At 39.2% G+C, this 21,354-nt stretch overlaps 1 protein-coding gene across 4 annotated transcripts in view; it reads left to right on the plus strand.

Annotated features, from left to right (window-relative positions):
- The window catches only part of LOC126297594 (protein Aster-B-like), a 206,066-nt gene that overhangs the window by 11,805 nt on the left and 172,907 nt on the right, over positions 1-21,354 (plus strand). For all 4 annotated transcript variants that reach the window (XM_049988569.1, XM_049988570.1, XM_049988571.1 and 1 more), the window contains 2 exons: positions 3,431-3,568; positions 4,031-4,169. In XM_049988569.1, coding sequence (XP_049844526.1) covers positions 3,431-3,568; positions 4,031-4,169 — 277 coding nt within the window. The remainder of the gene's footprint in view (positions 1-3,430; positions 3,569-4,030; positions 4,170-21,354) is intronic.

The following is a 21,354-nucleotide window of genomic DNA, read 5'->3' on the forward strand; positions in this document are numbered from 1 at the left end:
ATTATTCTTTTAAACTGGAACTATAGTTCTTTTACATGCTCCTGTGCGAAGCTAAAAGTTTCAAGTTCCTCATTGAAATATGACCATACTACTTTTTCTGTCTAGTTTGCTGAATATATAAATCTTTCCACTTGTTTTAGTTGCCCTTTGTGCATCAGTATTCATTGTTGCTATAACTGCCTCATGGTCACTAGTACCCATTTCAATGTGGACTTCCTCAAAGAGGTCAGGTCTGTTTGTTGCCATTATATCTAATGTATTTCCATAATGAGTGAGTGGGGTTCTGAAATACATGTTCTAGGTAGTTTTCAGAGAAGGCATTTAGTACTGTTTCACAGGGTGGCTTGTCACACCCACAACTAACAAAGCTCTAATTATCCCAGTTGATTGTTAGATGATTAAAGTTTTCTCCAGTGATTACAGTATGAATATGAAATTTATGTACAAGCAAACTGACGTTTTCTCCAAGGTTCTCAGTTACATCAGGAGGTGGGACTGGTAATTAATAGAAGGACCTCATTATGATTTTACGTCCACCCTTGAAACTGTGTCTTTCCCAAATAGTTTCACATGCAGCTTCAGCTTCTATCTTTGGGCATTTGAATTTCTTGTCTTCTGTGAAAAATAAACCGTCTCCATAGCCCATTTCCCCATCCTTTCGGTATGTGCATAAATTATCCCTAAAGATCTCTCTACTGCTAACTTCAGGTTTTAACCAGCTTCTAGTATTATGAGCTTTACTGCTTTAGGAGCACTTGAAACTCTGGAACTTTCTTGTGAATGCTAGGGCAGTTAACCACAAGGATTTTGATTCTCTCCCCCGGGGATGGGGAGTGCATTTCTTTGTATCTTACACTAATGTTATTGGGTTTCTTACAGCTATAGTTATCTGGAGTGCATGGAAAGTTGTCTAATCTGAAAAAAAACCCTTGTGCACCCTCCTTCCCCCCCTTCCACACGCACACATATGTCCAATTACTTTGCTAGCTGTCCCTGATCTGTAGTACACACCTGGCCCATTTAGTGGGCCTCTCCTCTCAACACTACAGCCCAAGTCTAGACAGCCACAGCCTACCTTGTCATAGAACCTTTGAAGTCTCTGGTTAAAGCCTTCCATTCGACTCAGAACCAGGACGACATGTGTTCTGGGGGCTATGCTGCCGATTTTGAGCTTCATTGAAATTTCGGGAGCAAGGCAGTATTCTCAACACACTGCTAGTCGTAGGAATCAGCCAAGTATGACCTTGGAGTCCAGATGACGGATAATGTTTGTTCCAAAGTGCGCCATAGCCTGTAGTTGATCGCACCCTGTTCCCTCAATGACTACTGGAATCTGAATGATGGCTTCAGGCATACACACTGAGTGCACTTGGTGTTCCTTCCCATCCCTTGCTTCCTTTCCCTAAGTGGTACCATTACTGCCATACATATGAACTGCCAACAATTAATAGACCCTACCCCTTTGCTTTTGCTGTTCCTTAGATTAAAGTGATCCACTCTAACTACTCAATTTTTAGTAAATGCAGAGTAACAAATCCTACAGGTTCATTCAGATAGTTTATATTCCCTTCACTTTTTGATCACAAGCATCTACATTCAGCAGTTCGTCTTAATGTACATTGGATTTGTTGTTCATATTATGATGATCATCTTTTTCTTGTGCTTTAGTCCCACACCAGAACAGGATTGGCATGTTCATTAATGCATTTGGCATGGCTAATTTAAGAGATGGCTGAGTGCCCTACCTTTGCCATCCTGTTACCCTCAGGGTAGATGTAGTCAACCCCATCTGTCTGTTGAGGTGTTATTCATGTGAAAGACACCAAAAGTTTTCCAAGTGTGTGCAAGCTATGTAACTGAGGTGGGAAACAGGTTCCACCTCAATATTCACCTAGTGGGATGTGGGAACCACTTAAAAACCACATCCAAGTTGGCTGGCATACTGTCCCTCATTGTTAATCCACCAAACGGATTCGATCTGGGGCTGGCACAGCTACCCATCCTGGAAACGGCACTTTAACTCATATGGCCATAGGGATGGGCTTGTAGAGACTACAATATTTTAATTAATCCACTGGGAGAATAAATCAATTCATCTTGTCTTTTCTTCGTAGATTGAAATGGTTTTGGATCGAGCATTCTTCCTTTCATTTTGAACCAGCACTGTTTAACTGGTTTCACAACAGTATGGCTGTCCACACCAAAAATGAAGAGTAATACCTTTGATCCATAAGTTACACGTGACAAAATCATATGTGATTGTTTCATTTAGAAACATGTGGCACATGAAATACTTTGATGTGGCAGTGTAACTGTTCTGGCTACCAGTCTAACCTTTAAAGAGCCAGCGACATTAAATATGTTAAAAGCTCTGAAGATCTGGTGAATAAAAATCATCTTCGCTTTAGAAAAAGTAAGTCAACTCAACAAACATTAGTGATGATGGGATATTTAGCAATGGGAGAAAGGTATAAGAAAAAGTTAATTTTTTTAGACAAGAGACAGGTGTCAGAAACATTGGTATTAGGAGACATTTCAGAAATTCAACACCTAGAGCACACATTTGTGGTGTACTTCCACACCACCATTGTTTTCTGTATTCCATGTATTGAGGCCCAAAAGTGGATTTTCTCTAGAAATGGATTCTGATAAAGCAATCTTGAAAACTTTGTATGTACGTTTATTACATTCTGAAAGGAGAGGGAATAATTTGATACAGCTTTGTTAAAAAGATCTCCCAGATGCTTATTTTTTTAAAATTTGTGTTCTGTATTGACAATATTCTATTGAAAATTTTAGGTAATTCGCATTGTTGTGAAGTCTGTTCTGTTTCTTGGGTACTTAGCTCTTCTTGTCTCAGTTTTCCAAGGTACTTGCTAAAAAATAAACTGTAGTTGTCATTGTAGCCAACGGGTAATATTTGTAATTACAGCACAGTAAGGCATTATGCTACCAAATCTATAATTTTTCTGTGGCGTGCTTGAAATGTGTGGTATAGAGAATGAAAATTGAGTTCATTATTTGTGTAACTTTCTATCAACACACTACTACTGGAGTGCAGGGGTTTGGTGCATGGCTGTTAACACATTCTCACACATCTCTCTAGATTCCAAGTGGTTTGCTAGGTTTATTATGTCAACATTCACTATACAAAAGTCAGTGTGCTTGTCTGCAGTGTATATTCATTGCATGTTTGCATAGTAGATTTGTGGAGTAAATTCTTTGTTTTTAGTCTTGCTCTCTGATTAGATTTCTTTCCACCCATAATGCATGTGTAGAATTCCTTGCCATGTAAATTTAAGTGTTCTGAGCAGTCACAAGCTTAACATTTTCTTGTGTAATAATTCCCTTGTGTTTATTGGTATTTTGTATGTCATTATCTAGTATTGAAGTAAAGCTTTGCATTACAGCGAGTCTTTTGTATTTTCAGGCGTAAGTCTGTGGAGAACCTGTTAATATCTAGTCACGACGTAATTGGGAGTAGCATCAGTTCATCCTTGACGTTCAACACAATGACTTTACCCTCTGCCTGTCATGTTGCTAATCCCAATGGCTCCCTGGAACCACGGTAAACATGGCTTGTGTGACGTTTCCACATAAGTGTGTTAGCTAAAGAAACTGTGATTTGTTCATCATTTAGGCATTAAAATAAACTTTTATTGAGCACTGCATAGAAAATTACAGTGGCCACAGTTTCATTTTTAATGTAATTGTTGAGCATAATGTAATCGTCCCGTGTATTGACATTGTATTATTATCCATTCATGCTTTTTGCCCTGTATTTGGGCATATTTCTTCAGACAGGTACATTTGCCTTAATATGTACTAGAAGTACAGCTTAATTTGATATAGTGTGCTGCCTGTACCCATTGTCTTACCTGAGAACATAGTGTTAAGCTTTTTAAATGTGTTAGTGGGTTTTGTTTGCTGTTTGCCTTTTGTGTTGATCAGTAATTAACACATACCTGTCCTCCTGCTGCTTTTATGTGAAGGTGCCCTCAGATATCATGTGTGAGTGTGTTCTATGTAGGTCTCCAAGCCCAAGTACGAGTCCACAGTCAAGTCCACGCCCGTCCCCCCGACAACAACACAAGCGGGACCATTCCAAAGGTGATATTATACTGACTGGTAACAGCAGCACAACTGTGGAGAAACCAGATACTTTTGAGGTTAGTGGGGTATAGTGTAAGATCAGAATTGTCTGTGGTATTTTTATTGTATAATTCAAGGGACCCAAAAGAAATAAACATAATATATGCAGGCATTTGTTATTGTTCAATGTTTCACAAACAGACTGTGTATTTACTTATTTGTTTCTTTCCCTTTGCTTCTGGGAATATGCGGTACTCAAGTGAAGTTTCCAAATGAGATGCATTTCAGCTGCATGTTAGGATTTTGAGCTTACTGATCAACTTTTATCCATTCATGCTACTGTAACTTTTAGGAAATTTACATTATTAATGCTTAGACATTCATTTGCTATCACAATGCAAAAACTGTATTGATTTAGGTCCAAAGTTAATTTGCGTTGTGCTTATTATAAGGCAGATGCAAATGACTTTCAAAAAGTGGAAACAAATATTTTCTGCTTCAAATATTGAGATTTTTGCTGTCATTTTCATATGATAATTATAAAAAATACTAACCATTTGATTTATGACACAGACTAGAACATGTGCTCCTCCTCCTTAAAACCTTTGGAAAGTTCTGGTACAGTCTGATATTATGACTGAATGATTTGAGATTGTAATTGCCTGGTAAGGCTCCAGACAACTTGCAGTGTTACAGAAAATTAAATGCTTGTTTCGACAATGGGCACACATTTTAAATAGTGAAGTATTTGTGGTAAATACTGTGGAACATGCTGGAAACAGTGGGGAAAGATGCACTGTTGAAGGGAAGGAATAGGCCAAGGTGGTGGTTGGGGGGAGGGCTGTAAGTAATGTTTTCAGTAAAAAACAGCTGTTTAGAGGAAGAGACATCATCACTTGCTTGAAAGCCATTGTTTCAGGTTCAGTTTTTGTTGAAAAGTGAGCTGTTTGTTGCTCATAACTTACTGCTTTGTGTAGTTTATGTGGTGGATAGTTATTCTGTGTTATTTACGTGTCCTTTTTGTTCATTGTTGTGTTGGCATAGATTCCTGGGGAAACATTATTACATTATTTATTGTCATCATACTAGATAGTGTGGCAGTAGTGTTGATACGTTTGTGTGTGTGTGTGTGTGTGTGTGTGTGTGTGTGTGTGTGTGTGTGTGTGTGTGTGTGTGTGTAATACATGGCAATCTAACTATTTTCTCTTATTCTAAACCTTAAAATATAACATAAAATTTAATTTTGAGTAATTGATACAGTGTCTGATAGCTTTATTGTTTGTGGGCAACAGAGAAAAAGTCCTATGAACATATGCTCGACCTGTTTTGCAGATGCCACATATTTATAGTTATGTTGCTCATGGGGTTGTAAGCATGCAGTTGATCTAATTCCATACCTAAAAACTTGGCCTGCTCTTTAATTTTCAACATGTTTTTTAACACAAAAAGTATGATACAACCCAGAGCACTGAAATTGTTAAGAGGAATAACTGCATTGTGACATGAATCTCGTATTCTTCATTGTTCTTTCATTGACATTTGTTTTGTAAGGATTTCCCAAGAACCTCCCATACATGAGTAAGCCTTATTTGTATGCAGAACTCTGGTCACTTGGAGCTGAATTGTTTGCTGTGTTTGGCATCAGCTATTCAAAGCCATGAACATTCCAAAGCCTCTGGATAGGAAGAACCAGCAGGCATAAAGTGCTAGCTCCATACTGTTTTACATTTTTGTTCATCCTCAGTTGGAGTATGGTTGTCTTGTATGCGGCCCTATGTCCAGCATATGTGCGAATACTGCATAGCCACCACTAATATTTTCACAGCAACTACAGATGATGCAGAATGCGTAAAAGGTCTCAGCACACCTATAGTCACCTCTTTCCCTACTGTTGACCGTGACTGCTTGGAACTGTCTATGAGCCAAACATTCACTTGGTATTCAGGTAAAGCAACATTAATGAGATACGAGTGTCTTGATACAAGGTTGGGACAGATTTCTTTGCTGGCTAGTTGTAAGACTCTTAGAGTTTAAAACTGACAGTGTGCAGCAAGTTCTGTACTCCATAATATGCCTTTTGAAATAATTTTTAATGATGATTTTAGTACAATAATTTGAAGATTTTTGCATACTGATAGGCACAATAGAGGGGCACTATTGCGTGCTCCATTAATTTCCCCATCTGTGGACTCAGGTTACACACGCTGAATAATATACTGTGTTCAATACCAAACTTAATACAGAGTTGTCAAAAGTCATGGAAAGCCACTGGATGTTTGTTAGTAATGATTCATTCATTTACTAGCTGTCAAAACTGCAATAATTCTATGAACTGTTAGAATCTTTCTACAGATATACTGACCCTACAGCACCATCGGCAATTGTTCTTGTATAGGTACTGTTGGGTTTGAGTATCAGCAACATCCCATAAATACTTGATTGGGTTAAGATGGGTGATTTGGGGAGGTGAGGGGGTAGCAACTTGTAGTTGAGGATCCACTGGACTGTTCATCAATCCACCTGCTTTCAACCATAGAGGTGACATGTCAAATTGTACTGTTGAAACATGGCATCTCTGTCAGGGTACTCTGTTACCAGAAAGGGATTGAGATGGCCTACAAAAATAATCTGTATAATGTGCATCTTTCATTGACCATGCAGATAGACAATGGGGCCTAACTGTGGCCATGTGAACACAGTCCAGATCATAACTGAACTGTGTTTTGAATTGACACAACCTTGATGACACATAGGATGCATAGCTTCATGGGACATACGCTACTCTGCCACCTGCCAATAAGCTTGTCAACAGGCTGTGTTGCATGTTGTCACTGTTTCATGGTCCATTGATGATGTTTGTGGTCCCATACCAGTTCTTAAGTTGTGTTGGGGTGTCAACAGTGGGACACGAGTTGGATGGCTGCTGCTGAAGCCTATGTGGTGCATTTTTCTCTATGCAGTCATCATAGAAACAGGATCCTGACACTCCACATTCAAACTGGTAGCTACCTTACAGTTAGACTATCCATTGTCTTGTATGGCCGTGGTGAGGTGACAGGATGTCCATTCGATACACACTCATGGTTGCCCTGTTCTATGGTTTATGTGTGTGTGGAAACATTGTCTCTGTGATATTGAAGCCCTATCTTAGACAGTGTTGATCTCAGAAACCTGAACTCTTTTAGAATCTATGACCCATTTGTCGTGCGCTGATTATCATCCTGTGTTCAAAGTTGATTGACTCGTGAGATGCTGCTGTGTTCATTACACACTTCTCTGTAACAGACTGCTCAGGTATTGCTTTCACACTCATACCGCATGTCACTTGTAGCTGCAAAATTCAGGTGTCACATGTAGCACATTGTCAAATTGGTCAACCCTTTCCATGGTCCTTAGGGTGCTCAGGTGGATGATCTAGCATCAGGTGTGAAAAGTCGTCATCCGTTCAGATTCCATGTGCGCTCAGCTGTCCACTCAGCTGTGTATCAGAGTGGCAGGCTCTTTTGAATTTTTATATCAGTAGTCAAACAGACACTTATTTATATCAAACATTGTTTTTAAAGTAGTTCTTTTTACTGTTCACATTTGATTAAGAATTAATTTCTTTGTACCTTTGTAGTTGTATGAAAATTTGAGGTCTCTCTCTCTCTCTCTCTCTCTCTCTCTCTCTCTCTCTCTCTCTCTCTCTCTCTCTCTATCTCTCTTGCACACACGGATCTCCCCACTCCCCTCCTGTACACATGCTTGCATTTATCATATTTCAGAGTGACAGTGTCTTTCCCATTTTTATATTAGTTGTCATCAAGCAATATTTATCTCAGATGCAGTTGTAAAAACAGTCATTTTGCATTTTGTTATTGGACTTTAATTGAGAAGTTTGTTATCTCATGGCACACTCTGTTGTTTCGTCGTATTGAAAGAAAAGTATTTCTTTATATGAGCTCTGAGAACTTTAAAGTTGAGCACCCAGAATCCAAATGTGTTCGAACCAGACTGTGTGAAATGAGATATCAGATTTTGTCTCAAACGCCAGCAGTTCTATTGATTTCTAAAGTAAAGAATATACTTGTATCATATGAGTGTGTCCATCTCTTCTTCCTGCAGTGATTATCGAGGGTGTGGTAGATTGTGTTCCCGTTTAGTGCTGCACCACATTACATGTCAGAGAGGGAGAGGGAGAGGGCGAGGGAGAGGGAGGGGGAGGGGAGGGGGGAGGATTAGGATAGAGAATGAATCAGTGTTTTTCTAACATTAACAATCAATAATTCCTTTATAAAATGTACTATAATGGGTACAGTTTGGTGCAGTATAGTAGATTCATGGTAATGTTACATCATAATACATCAAAATAACAACATATGTATTAGAGCAAGACATTGGACTTAATATTTACGCATACATTAATAGAATTCATATTAACAATTTCTTAATATTTAAAAACCAGTATGATATATTGTATGATAATAAATAATTTATTTTATGCTTGCAGTAATGGTATATCCCAGTTATACATTAAACCACACACATATACTCTCATTTATGTTAAAAAATTCACTACTTCTGTAGAATGAATTTTGTAACAGGTATTCTTTCAATTTGCTCTTGATTTTTATAGTTTGATGTGTGTAGGTAGAGGATTGGTAACTTTCATAACTGAGTAATTTACTAATTTTTGCATAAGGCTGAAGTTTGTCTAGTTACTATGTAAACCCTGTTCTGACCTCATAATGTGGCCATGTGAACTATTTGTTTTGGAAAGACAGCAGTTTCAGAAAAGAAACACACAAGGGAAGAGGCACACTGAGATGGCATTTTGGAAACCTGTAGTAGCAGGAATAGATTCCTGCAAGTGTGTCTTGGCTGCACACCACTCATTGCTTATCACACTCCTCTGAGTAATAATTTTCTTATTATCAAGAACTGTTTACCACAAAAGGTGATGCCATAAAACAACAATGCATGGGTATAATATCCTGAAGTAAGCAACTATGACAACATCCATATGGGCAGACGATGGAATTATGGATCAGGAAAAGGTTACGGAATGAAGTCTATTCGCAATATCTGGAATATGGCAGGACCAATTTAATTCGCTATCAGTGTACACGCCCAAGAACTTAGTGGAGTTCACTTGGTGTATTTTTTGTCCATTAAATTTTATATTTGTTTTCTTGTTCTTTCTTTGCCCTATAAAACTGTACATAATGAGTTATTTTGACATCTAGGGAATCTTATACAAGTAAACTAGCATAATAAAATTCCATGTTAGCAGAGGTTTCCAAGTTTTTCCCTCCTGTTTTGTCCACTAGAAGAGAAGTATTATCTGGAAAAAGGGTAAACTTGCTCACTGGAGTGGAAAAGAGTTAGAGATCATCTATAGAGATAAAAAACAGCAGGGACCTCAGCACAGAGCCTTGTGTCACTCATTTCTCCACTACGCTGCTTAACCCATAATTCTGTTTTATCATCAGAATTTCATGGTGGATGCAGTTAAAAGCCTTGGAAATGTCACATAGGACTCTGATTGGTACCAGTTTGCTGTGAAGAGATTGCAGAATTTGATCAGTGAGAGAGAAAATAGCATCATCTATTGATAGGACTTGATGGAAACCACATTAACAGTGACTGAGAATCTTGTGACCATTCAAGTGATCAATAGTTCCTTTGAACACCAGACTCTGTAGGACCAAAGGAAAATATATTAGCTGGGAGGTTCTGCGATGGTTGTCTCAATTTTTTCATCCTTCTTGAAAAGTGTTTCATACATGTATATTTTAATGCAGTGATAAAACACCATGACACTGGGATTCATTAAATATGTGACCCAGGACTGCATGTGTGTATTAATGATAGTGCCCAAATGCCCATGTGGAAATATTATCAATCCCAGGATAATGTCAGTTTTTCATCTCATTGAGTTTTCTTTTGATTTCACTAAGTGTGATGAGAAGTACATGCATCTGACTTTGGTGCTGCTAACTTTATACAGTAGGTTTAAGAAGTCCCTCTCTGAGGCCTTACAGCCAGTTCCCTCTGCAGCTGTTAATTGTCAGTTTTATCAGTTTTATATATTACCAACCCCCTCAATGTTTATTACGACACTTGCATCATGGCAGCGAAGCAATGAGGTATTGGTAAGTTGCTGGAGGGAGTTGGTGTCATATGTGCACCCCCCCCCCCCCCCCCCCCCCACACACACACAGGACACCTAATTTCCGTAAATTTTGAGGAGGGGGACCATAAGGTCTTGACGCAACGTTCAATCACATCCCATATTCATTCAATAGGGTTCCGATCTGACAAGTTAGTGGGGCAGCACATCAATGGGAACTCACCACTGTGTTCCTCCAATAGTTCCATTACACTCCTGTCCTAATGACATGGCATGTTATCTTGCTGAAAAACATCACAGCCGTCAGGAAACATGATCCTCGTGATTGGACATACGTGGTCTGCAACCTATGTACGATACTCTGTGGCCATCATGGTGCCTTGCATAAATTCCAGTGGACCCATGGATGCCCCTGTGAATGTTCCACAGAGCATAATGGAGCCACTGCCATCTTGTCTCTGTCCTGCAATACAGGAGTGAACGAGCTGTTCCCCAGAAGACAACAGATTCACTCCCTCCCATCGGTGGGATGAAGAAGGTATCAGGATTCATCAGGCCGCACCACACTCCCGCCAGTGCCCAGTGCCAGTGGTCACGTGCGCTTTTTGGTCGTAGTTGCTGATGTCATGGTGTTAACATTGTCACATGCATGGGTCACTGGCTGCAGTGGCCCATCGTTAGGAATGTTTGGTGCACTAAGTGTTCAGACACACTTGTACTCTGCCCAGCATTAAAGTCTGACATTAGTTCCATCACAGTTCACTACCCGTCCTGTTTTACCAGTCTGCTCTGCGTAAGTCTGACATCTGTTATGAGGGGTGGCTGCCCAGCTCCACGATGCCTGTACATGGTTTCACCATGTGTTGAAGATTCTTACCACAGCACTCCTCAAACACCCGACAAATCGTGCAGTTTCTGAAGTGCTTGTGCCAAGCCTTTGGGCCATCACAATCGTGCAACTTTCCCATTCTACATGCGGGCAGCATGCTCACTGATACTGCATGCACCGTGCATGTGTGTGACTAGCAGTCATTCCTCACCAGGTGACTCCGCTCCCACCTGGATGGATTTATATTGATGGTAGGTCAGTGGTCATGATGTTCTGCCTGATCAGTGTATATTTCCCTGTAACATATTTATATATCAGACATGCGCTCTACTTTCTTCCCTCACTATCCCTTTTTATAACTTGCCATATGATGTTTACTTTGTTGTAGTCATTGTTAGTTTCAAATGTGATGTACATAGTTTAGAATTTTTTATGACACTCTTTTAAAACATTACAGTATAATCAATAGTTCCCCTTGTTTTATGGGATAATAAGATATCCATACTGATTCATCTAACTTTCTCTTTGTTCTACGTGAAATTTTGATTGCTCTAGTAATCCAGGGTTTTGTTTAGTGGCCTGTGGACTGTTTCTTACAGTGTTTTGGCTGTAAATACAGTTTCTATGACACACACACACACACACACACACACACACACACACACACACACACACACTCTCTCTCTCTCTCTCTCTCTCTCTCTCTCTCTCTCTCTCTCTCTCTTCTCTTTCTCTTCCAGCAGATTGAGTGGAACCCTGTACATATGGAAATGAATGTTAATGACAAGTTTAGCGTGTTCTTTAATAAGCTTGTGTAATTGTTTGAAGCTGTATTTCTAAAAATAAAAAAAAAAATCATACAAAATAATCCTCAAGTCAGTAAATTGAAATCCTGGATAGAGGGATAAGACTTCCCTGTAGGACAACAACAAAGAAAACTATAGATTGTTCTGTAGTATTTTAAAAGGGTCGTGTGTGTGTGTGTGTGTGTGTGTGTGTGTGTGTGTGTGTGTGTGTGTGTCTGTGTCTGTGTGTGTGTGTGTGTGTGTCGGGGGGGGGGGGGAGAATTTTCTCCTGTCACGACTGGCTATATTATAGTAAAAAATACCCACACAGAATGCTCAGTTAAGTCTTATGAGCCACCAGAAAAACTTCAGAACTACTGCAACTATCTTTCAGAAGGGTGCAGTTTCATTTTAGAGTGAGGTGTGTGCAGTCAAATAATTATACACTTTCCAGATGTTAACCAATTGGAATTCTGTCAGTCATTCTTTGTCTCTACCATAGTAACTTTCAGCAAGTGAATTGTTTTGTGTCTTCAAAAAAAGTAACTTGTATGGAAACTGAATACTGCATCATTTTATATAGGTCAGTTACCTGAATCCAATACTGATACCAGAAACTACCACCATCTCAGAGGAAAAAATACAGGGTTATTCTAAATGATGGACCCATGTTCAAAACTTCATATTTATTAAAGTACAAATCCAAAATGAACAGGCTTTATACCAATGAAAAGAGGAAGTATCAAAGTTTTTTCATAATGTTTGATTTCAATTTAATAATTTTTTAAATATTTGTAATTAATCTGAACGAACTGCGGAACTGAATCACTGCTGCCATACACTCAGTAACACCAGATATACCTTCACGTGTGTGGGACGAGTTTGGCTACCATGTTGATGTTTGCCATGCTTCCAGCAGTCACAACATTGAACATTTATAACATTCATCACATTTCTAATTAAAAAAATTATTAAATTGATATCAAACATTATGAAAAAAAAACCTTTGAAACTTCCTCTTTTCATTGGTACAAAGCTTGTTCAGAATGACCCTGTACAATGTGTTGCATGATTAATGATTAAGAAATGTTAAGAATGACTGCATGACAGAACCGAGGTTGAAAGTTGACAGGTTTCCTGTCAAGGTATGACATGTCAAATCCAAGTTTTTTGGTAAAGGCAAATACGCAGACCTTTTAAAGTTGGTGTTTTGAGACAGTTGTGTTGTATGCAGCTATAGCAGAAAGAAAGAGGGAAACTAAAATTGAGTCGCTGAAGAGTAGACTCACGTGGCTGTGCTAAAATCTCAGCTATGGAGATCGGTGCTTCATAGTAAGTGTTGTAGTAATCTGTAACCTTTGCAGTGTGTGTTTCATGAGTGGTCAGTTTCCTGATATATTACAGTACTCATTAGTAAAATTACTGTATAAAAAGAAGGAAACAGGTTAATGGAGACAATTACTGGCACTAGACTTAAATTGCCACATTTGCAATTCAGATTCAGGAAGGGATCACAACCATACAAACGTACTGTATTCTTTTGTGTATAAGACACTTGGAGGTCTAAGAGATATGCTAAGGACAGTAAGGGTTTTCTTTTGATTTACGAAAAGCATTTGATTGTGTAAACCGTGCAATACTTTTATGTAATCCGATATAAGTGACTACCCTATTTACTTGTTTGCTTTACTTCCCATGTCCAGGTGAGAGCATCTAAACTCGTTTCCTCCAAAACTCTACAGCTGTAATGGCCTTTTCATTGCACAAAAAATAGATTTCTGCTGTGCAAACAAACTCCACCCATGGGCAAATGAGCAAATGTTCAATTGTCTGGCTTTCTCCACATTCGCTAAGTTCATCTTCGGAGTAGCCCCACTTAACTGCATTTACTTTGCACTGTGTAACTTTTGTTATCTATTCAGTGCGCTGTGTGTGCTGTGCTGTAGTTGCTGCCCCTGTGATTTTGTCTGTGGGGTGCAGGTTTGTATTTTGCAGTGTGTGTCCAACCATAAAGATAGGAGGCCAGTCTCAGGTTGGCCTTCTATTGGTACTATCCATTGGATAAAGCCCTTACTTGACTTGAGACAAGTTGGAACTGTTTGGTGGTTAAACATTAAGTACTGTGGGTCAATTTGCTACATTTTCCTCTCTATTTCACTTACTGTAAGGGACGTTCAGAAAGAAATGAACTGGAGGAATAATTACAGAAACCAGTACCTGTATGTTACAAGTATTCGCCCTAGCTGTTGACACACTTGTCCCACTATGACACAAGGTGGTGAATGGCTGTCTCATAAAATTCCCAGGGCTGCAATGTTAACCAGTTCTGTGTGTACAGTTGGATGTCGTCATCCAAGGTGAATCGTTTGCCCCCTCAGAGCTTTTTTAAGGGGACCAAAAATAGCGTAATCACAGGGGGAGAGGTCCGGACTGTATGGAGGATGGCCAATAACCTCCTACTTGAATTTCTGCAAGAGTGCCACGACTGTGTTGGCCGTATGAGGCTTTGCATTGTCGTGGAGCAGAATGGCCACACGGCTGAGATTGCCTGGTCGTTTTGATTTGATCGCTTGGCAAAGTGTGGTCAAGGTTTTCGAGTAACATTGGGCATTCACTGTTGTCCCGTGCTGCAGGAAGGGAAGAAGAACGTCACCATAACCTATTTTGCACTCGTGTGCACGGTAGCATCCAGCTGTACATGTGGAACTGGTTAACATCACAGCCTCGGGAATTTTATAAGACAGCCATTCACCACCTAGTTTCACAGTGGGGCAAGTGTCTCAACAGCTAGGGTCAGTACTTCTTACATATAGGTATTGGCTTCTGTAATTGTGTCTCCGGCTTGTTTCCTTTCGAACACCCTTTATACTTTGCATTTGTTGCATTTGATATTAGGTGGTGCTATGGCTGCAAGTGTGTAAATTTTGTGGACAGTCTCATTTAAAGTGACATCAGCATGTCTGGAGTGGCAATACCTTATTGGTGCTGCATATTCTCTGGCTGCAAAACATAGTCCCATTGTTGATGATCAAAGAACTTCAGGTTGCGCTCTCTATTTTGAACCAGTCAATTTATGTGTAATGTTGTTTCTTGCACATATTTTTCCTTTTAAGTCAGTGCAATGTTTTTTAAATGACAGTGTACGGTCTTTGGTCATTTCCACGTATTTTGGTTTGGTGCAGTGTTGTACTCTAACATCTCCCTATTCTGTTTCCAACTGTTTTTAGGCTTCTCTATTACAAAGGTGGAATGTGCATATTTTCATTTTTTCTGCATTAGGTGACAGGTGATTTTCTTCATAGTAGCTCCCCAAGGCATGCAAAGTCTCTGTCTGTTTTCTTTCAACCTCTTCAAATATTCTTCCTTGAGCAGAAGTGGCAGCATTGTCTACATGTATGCATCTCTCTATTTCTGGCTGTGTGGCTGGTCATTTGTGTACATATTGTACAAGATAGGGGAAAGAACGCTCTCTTGTGGTAGTGCATTCTTTTGGTTTCTCCCTCTACTTTCCTTCCCTTGGAAGATTGTGTAGAATCTTTTAATTCTGCAACATTCCTCTTAACGTGTAAGTCAGTCAAATGTCCTTCGTTACTTCATAGCCTTCCGTGAGAAGTTGCTGGTGGTTTACTGTATCATATGCTGCATAAAGATCAAGAAAACCAACAACCATTATCAATTTCATTTCAAGACAGTGTTATATGTTTTGAGTCAGATTTGGTATTTGACTACAACATGCCTTCTGTGGCGTGAATACAACTTGTTCAGGGATAAGTTTTGTATCGATTCTGGTTTCTATTCATGAAAGAATAATTCTTTCAAATAACTTACATAGGTGGCAGGTTAAGAAAATAGGGCAGAAATTTTTTGCCTCAGTAGACTCTCTTCCGTGGCTTTAGTAATGTTATCTTCCATAGTTGGGGAATCTGAAATGTTTCCAAACATCTGCTCATCATTCTCACTAGCCATTCATTAGTTTTTGGACCAAACTGCTTTATTTGTTCAGTTCGTATGTAATCAGGGTCTGCTGCTTTATTTTCTTTCAGTTCTTGCATTGCTCTTCCCAGTTCCTCAGTTGGGAATGGAGTTCCTAGAGATTTACTGTCACCTCCTATGTTTTGATTGAGATTTGACGCTTTCTGTCTTGTCTTGCCATTCGGTAGCAGTTCGTGAGCTGTCTGGTTTGGAGTGATGTTTGTACTAAATGGCAGGCTCGTAAGATCATGTCTAAGATTTTTTTATCAGCATCCAGCCTCTTCGATTGTTCCATTTCATCTCCAGATTAGTTAGTAATTTAACCCCTCTTTCCCTTCTTTGTTTAGCTATGTTTCAGAGTAGTGCACCTCCAATTTCAATTTTATCTGCTGAGAATGCATCTATGTTACACTTGCTGTGATAGATGATAACGAGTTCTTGTGAGCTTGAGTCAAAGCCAGGTATAAATCAGATCATACATTCAGAAGGAATATACCTCCTTGACATTTTCTTTATAAGTTCAATAAATTCTTTGTAGTTCTTTGGGTCTGCTTTGTGATTCAGTAGCTCTTCATTGTTTATTAGATTTACCCATCTAATCTTCAGCATTATTCTGTACTACCACATTTCAAAAGCTTTTAGTTTTTTGCCTGTGCTGTTAACTGTACACATTTCACTTGTATACAAAGCTATACTCAAGATCAATATCGGAAAAAACTTCATATCATGTACATTCATATTAGATGTTAACATTCAATTGGTGAGATATCTGGAGAATGTGCTGGCCAGGGCAGCACTGGAATATTTTCTGTATCCAGAAAGGCCCGTACAGGACCTGCAACACGCGGTCATGCATTATCCTGCTGAAATGTAGGGTTTCGCAGGGATCAAATGAAGGGTAGAGGCATGGGTCATAACACGTCTGAAATGTAAGGTCCCCTGTTCAAAGTGCCGTCAATGCGAACAACAGGTGACAGAGACATGTAACCAGTGGCACCCCATACCATCACGCCGATTGATATGCCAGTATGGCGATGACGAATTCACACTTCCAATGAGCGTTCACTGCGATGTCGCCAAACACGGATGCGACCATCATGATGCTGTAAACAGAACCTGGATTCATCTGAAAAAATGAGGTTTTGTTATTCGTGCACCCAGGTTCATTGTTGAATACACCATCGCAGGCGCTCCTGTCTGTGATGCAGCGTCAAGGGTAACCGCAGCCATGGCGTCCGAGCTGATAGTCGATGCTGCTGCAAACATCATCGAACTGTTTGTGCAGATGGGCAGATGGTTTTTGTCTTGCAGCTGTCCCTATCTGTTGAGTCAGGGATCTAGACGTCGCTGCACGATCCGTTACAGCCATGCGGATAAGATGCCTGTCATCTCGACTGTTAGTGATACGAGGACATTGGGTTCCAGCATGGCGTTCTATATTACTCTCCTGAAGCCACCAATTCCATAGTCTGCTAACAGTCATTGAATCTCGATCAACGTTAGCAGCAATGTCGCGATACGATAAACCACAATCGCAATAGGCTACAATCCGACCTTTATCAAAGTCAGAAATGTGATGGTACGCATTTCTTCTCCTTACACGAGGCATCACAACAATGTTTCATCAGGCAACGTCGGTCAACTGCTGTTTATGTATGAGAAATCGGTTGGAAACTTTCCTCATGTCAGCGCGTTGTAGGTGTCGCCACCAGCGCCAACCTTGTGGGAATGCTCTGAAAAGCTAATCATTTGCATATCACAGTATCTTCTTCCTGCCAGTTAAATTTCGTGTCTGTAGCACGTCATCTTCATGGTGTAGCAATTTCAATGGCCAGTAGTGTAGTTCGCAATGGAAACAGAACAGAGATGATCACTAATGGCATCACTAAATACAAGCCAAACAACCTAGTCTCTTCAAAAACAAATTAAGTGCATACAAATAAATCTACAGTGATCCAGAGCTGCAGCAGCTAACCTAATACAGCTTATTGTGCAATATCAGATTGACATTGCTTTCATACAAGAACTATATTATTATCAACAAAACATACTTGGAATCACTAGAGGCTACAAGATATTGAGTCCATGTGACACAAGGAAAAGGGCAGCAGTACTGATAACCAACAAAGATATTGGTTCTATAATGATGAGCCATGTGTCCAATGAAGATTTAGTATTTGTAGAAACAGTAAAAGAAAATTCGCGATTTTTAATATATAGTGTGTACGTAGATATCACAAAATTGATCAAAGATGACCTGAAAAAATTGACGACATGATAGCATACTGTAAAGTAGCATACTGTAAAGAAGTTTGTTTAGTAATTGCTTTGGACAGCAGCTAGAGATTTAGCATGTGGCATGACACAGTAACAACCTACAGAGGAAAGAAGCTGAAAGAATTTCTGGCTTCCAGTGATCTGTACTTACTAAGCAAGGGGAATCATGGACCAGCTTTTGAAAATAGTAAAGGAAAGAGCAATATTGATTTAGCTATGACCACCTCTCATCTACTGCCGATTATAAGCCAATGGATGCATGGTGAAGAAGAGAGTTTCTCCGACCACACGATTATTACCTTTAGCATATGAGTGTGCCCAATGGTATATGCTGGAAGCATAATCCAAACTAAACAAAATTATTGATAGATACAAAAGCCTGAGAGACTTTGACTGGTACTTATGGGAAGAACTTACATGCAATTATTTGCTAAAAACAGACTTGCACAACTTGAAAAAGTTCAAGCAGAAACAAATACTGAAACTCTTATCCTGGAATTAGTAGTAGTTCTAGATACCTCATGCAATAAAGCATTCAAGATAAAAATCAGCTATGGTGTAGTACTGGGTGAAAATCTGTCCTGATGGACAACTGAATTGAGTACGGTGTGTGTGTGTGTGTGTGTGTGTGTGGGGGGGGGGGGGGGGGGAATAAGACAGGGAGCTACAAACGCAACAGCATTGTGAAGAGAACAAGGAATACAGCCCAGCTATACAGAAAACAAAAATGTAGTCCTGGAATCAATACTGCAGCTTCACCCCAACAAATAACCCTTGGAACACAGTTTGTCAAACCACATCAAGGAAAATCAGAAATAACAATCTCATGACAACTCTAAGCAAAATGACAATACAACAACAACAATGGATTTAACCGAAATTGCCACTTATATGCTTGAATATTTTGTGTCCAGAGATGATCAAACTCAAGGTGTGAAATACTGTAAACTAATAATATCTCAAATGCTGTGGCCCAAAAGAACAGTAGATGATGAAGCTTTTTCTCAGACAGAAATAGAGGAAATAATAACGAATGTACCTGCAAACAAGACTCTTGGTGAAAATGGTGTTACTAGTAAGATCAATCATCAATTGCATAGTTTTTCCCCAGCTATCTTACTGCTTTATATAACACTTGTCCAAAGAACAGCTTGCTTTCTGAGATGGTGGAAAAGAGGTAAAATAGTATTCATTCTCAAACCTAGTAAAGAAAACAGCACAAAAGTGTCCACATTTCGTCCCATCAGCCTTTTGTACATGGAGGGAAAAGAATTGGAAAGGCTATTAGTTATACAGTTATGCACCATGTCTCCTCTAAGGTTCTTTTAAGCAACAATCAGCAGGGATTTACTACTTGGAAAGGTGCAGTCGATGCATTGTTGGCAGTTCAGAACTTCGCAGAGGAAAGCGTATTACAAGGGCAGTGTGGTAATGGTCAGGCTTGATGTTCAGGGAGCTTTTGATGGAGCTTGGTGGCCCAGATTCCTTAAAGTGCTGCTAGAATTTGAATGTTGTAGTAACTTATATAACCTAGGTAAAATTTATGTCATTGATAGAACAGCAGTGTTGGCATTTAACAACATCAAACAGGGAAAAAAGGTAACAAAAGGGTACCCGCAAGGGTCCAGGTGTTCGGAATATCCAGTATAATTCCCTGATGAATTTGGATCTAACACAAAAACGTAGCCTTGCAGGTGATTTAATTGTATTGAACAAAGTATATACTAATGAGAAGAATCATAGCTTGGGCCCAAAAGGCAAAATCTGTTTGTAATGAGGAAAAATCAAAAGTAATGGTAATAACAAAGAGAAGGTGTAAAGAAAAGGCAACAGTTGGTATCATTCTAAACAATAATGTTTTGCAACAAGTTGAATGATTAAAATACTTGGGTATAATTATTGAATCTAAATTTATGTTTGATGAACATACACAGTACATAACTGAAAAATGCTCGGAACTTATTCCTTCCTTGTATAAATCAGCAAGGTTCAACTATGGACTTCGTTCTGGAGCAATGACAATAATTTACAAAGGTACTACACTACTAATATTGGCATAGGCAGCCCCTGTTTGGATTCACACCCTAAGAAGAAAATATAACTGTGTGAAGATTTGACAAATCCAGTACTTGATCAACATAAACATTGCAAAGGCTTACATAATGATGTCCAATGGTTTGTATTCTAACATGCCTTACACCAATAATTTTTAAACTCCAGGCAATTGCGGAAGAATACAAAAATTACAAAAATTGAGCACTTGGCCCATTCTATAGACACTGCTTTAGATTACAAACAGTGGCCCCATCCAGCAAGTAGAGCAATTCAGAAGGAAATTACAAATTCGGAGAATGGAACGGGTTGATGAATGGTAGTAACCATTAATGGCACACTTGCCTATCAGTTACAGTGCATACTGAAGAACAGATGGACCATTAACCAAGCAGCAGTCGTGTGAGCCTTAGAGAAACTAGAGAACTTACACAAAATTTATGTTAAAATGGCAACAGTAATACATACGAGCAGTCAAATTACACTGGATTCATTAAAAAATTCCAGGAATCATAAATATTGGTAGAGAGATAAGAAACAAAATTAAGGAATTGCATTGGAGGAAATGATGTACTAACTTTGAATGGACAAAAGCCCATGTAGGAACTCCCAGGGAGGAACTGGCAGACAAGCTTGCCAAACAAGCAGCTCGCGAAAACGCAACAGGAAGCTACAACAGAATCCCTTTATCTGTGATAGAAGAAAGTTACAATCCTCTTCGAAAGAAAAATGGGAAAGAGAATGGGCTGAAACTGCAAAAGGGGCGACCATAGCAGATTTTTTTTCCAACTGTTCAACATTGTCTTTTGATAAAGTTGCTGCAGTCATCTAACGTTATGACAATGTCAACAGGACATAAAAGATTAATGTCTTACTACCATTGGTTCAGCCTAGCCCCAATTGCTGCTTGTACATGCGGAGATGATGATGAGGATGATGGTGATGATACATTAGATCATCTGTTATGGGTGTGTCGTGAACTTAATACAGTTAGAGATACTTTTAAAGAAGAACGTTACAAAAACAGGAGGCAGCTAGCCTGTTGATAAACCGGTTTCAGTAAAGCTACAAAGCAATTAAGTTCACAAATTTTGCAATTTAATAATATTTCCAAACATATAAATATATATGGTACTAAAAGTTTTTTTTAAAGAAAGGAAAAGAAAATGGTGTTCTACTTGAAAACTGTGTTATCAATCGTACAGAAGTTTACTGTTGTGAATGTAATTATTAGT

The sequence above is a fragment of the Schistocerca gregaria genome, chromosome X (genome assembly GCF_023897955.1).
Source record: "Schistocerca gregaria isolate iqSchGreg1 chromosome X, iqSchGreg1.2, whole genome shotgun sequence".
Lineage (NCBI taxonomy): Eukaryota > Metazoa > Arthropoda > Insecta > Orthoptera > Acrididae > Schistocerca > Schistocerca gregaria.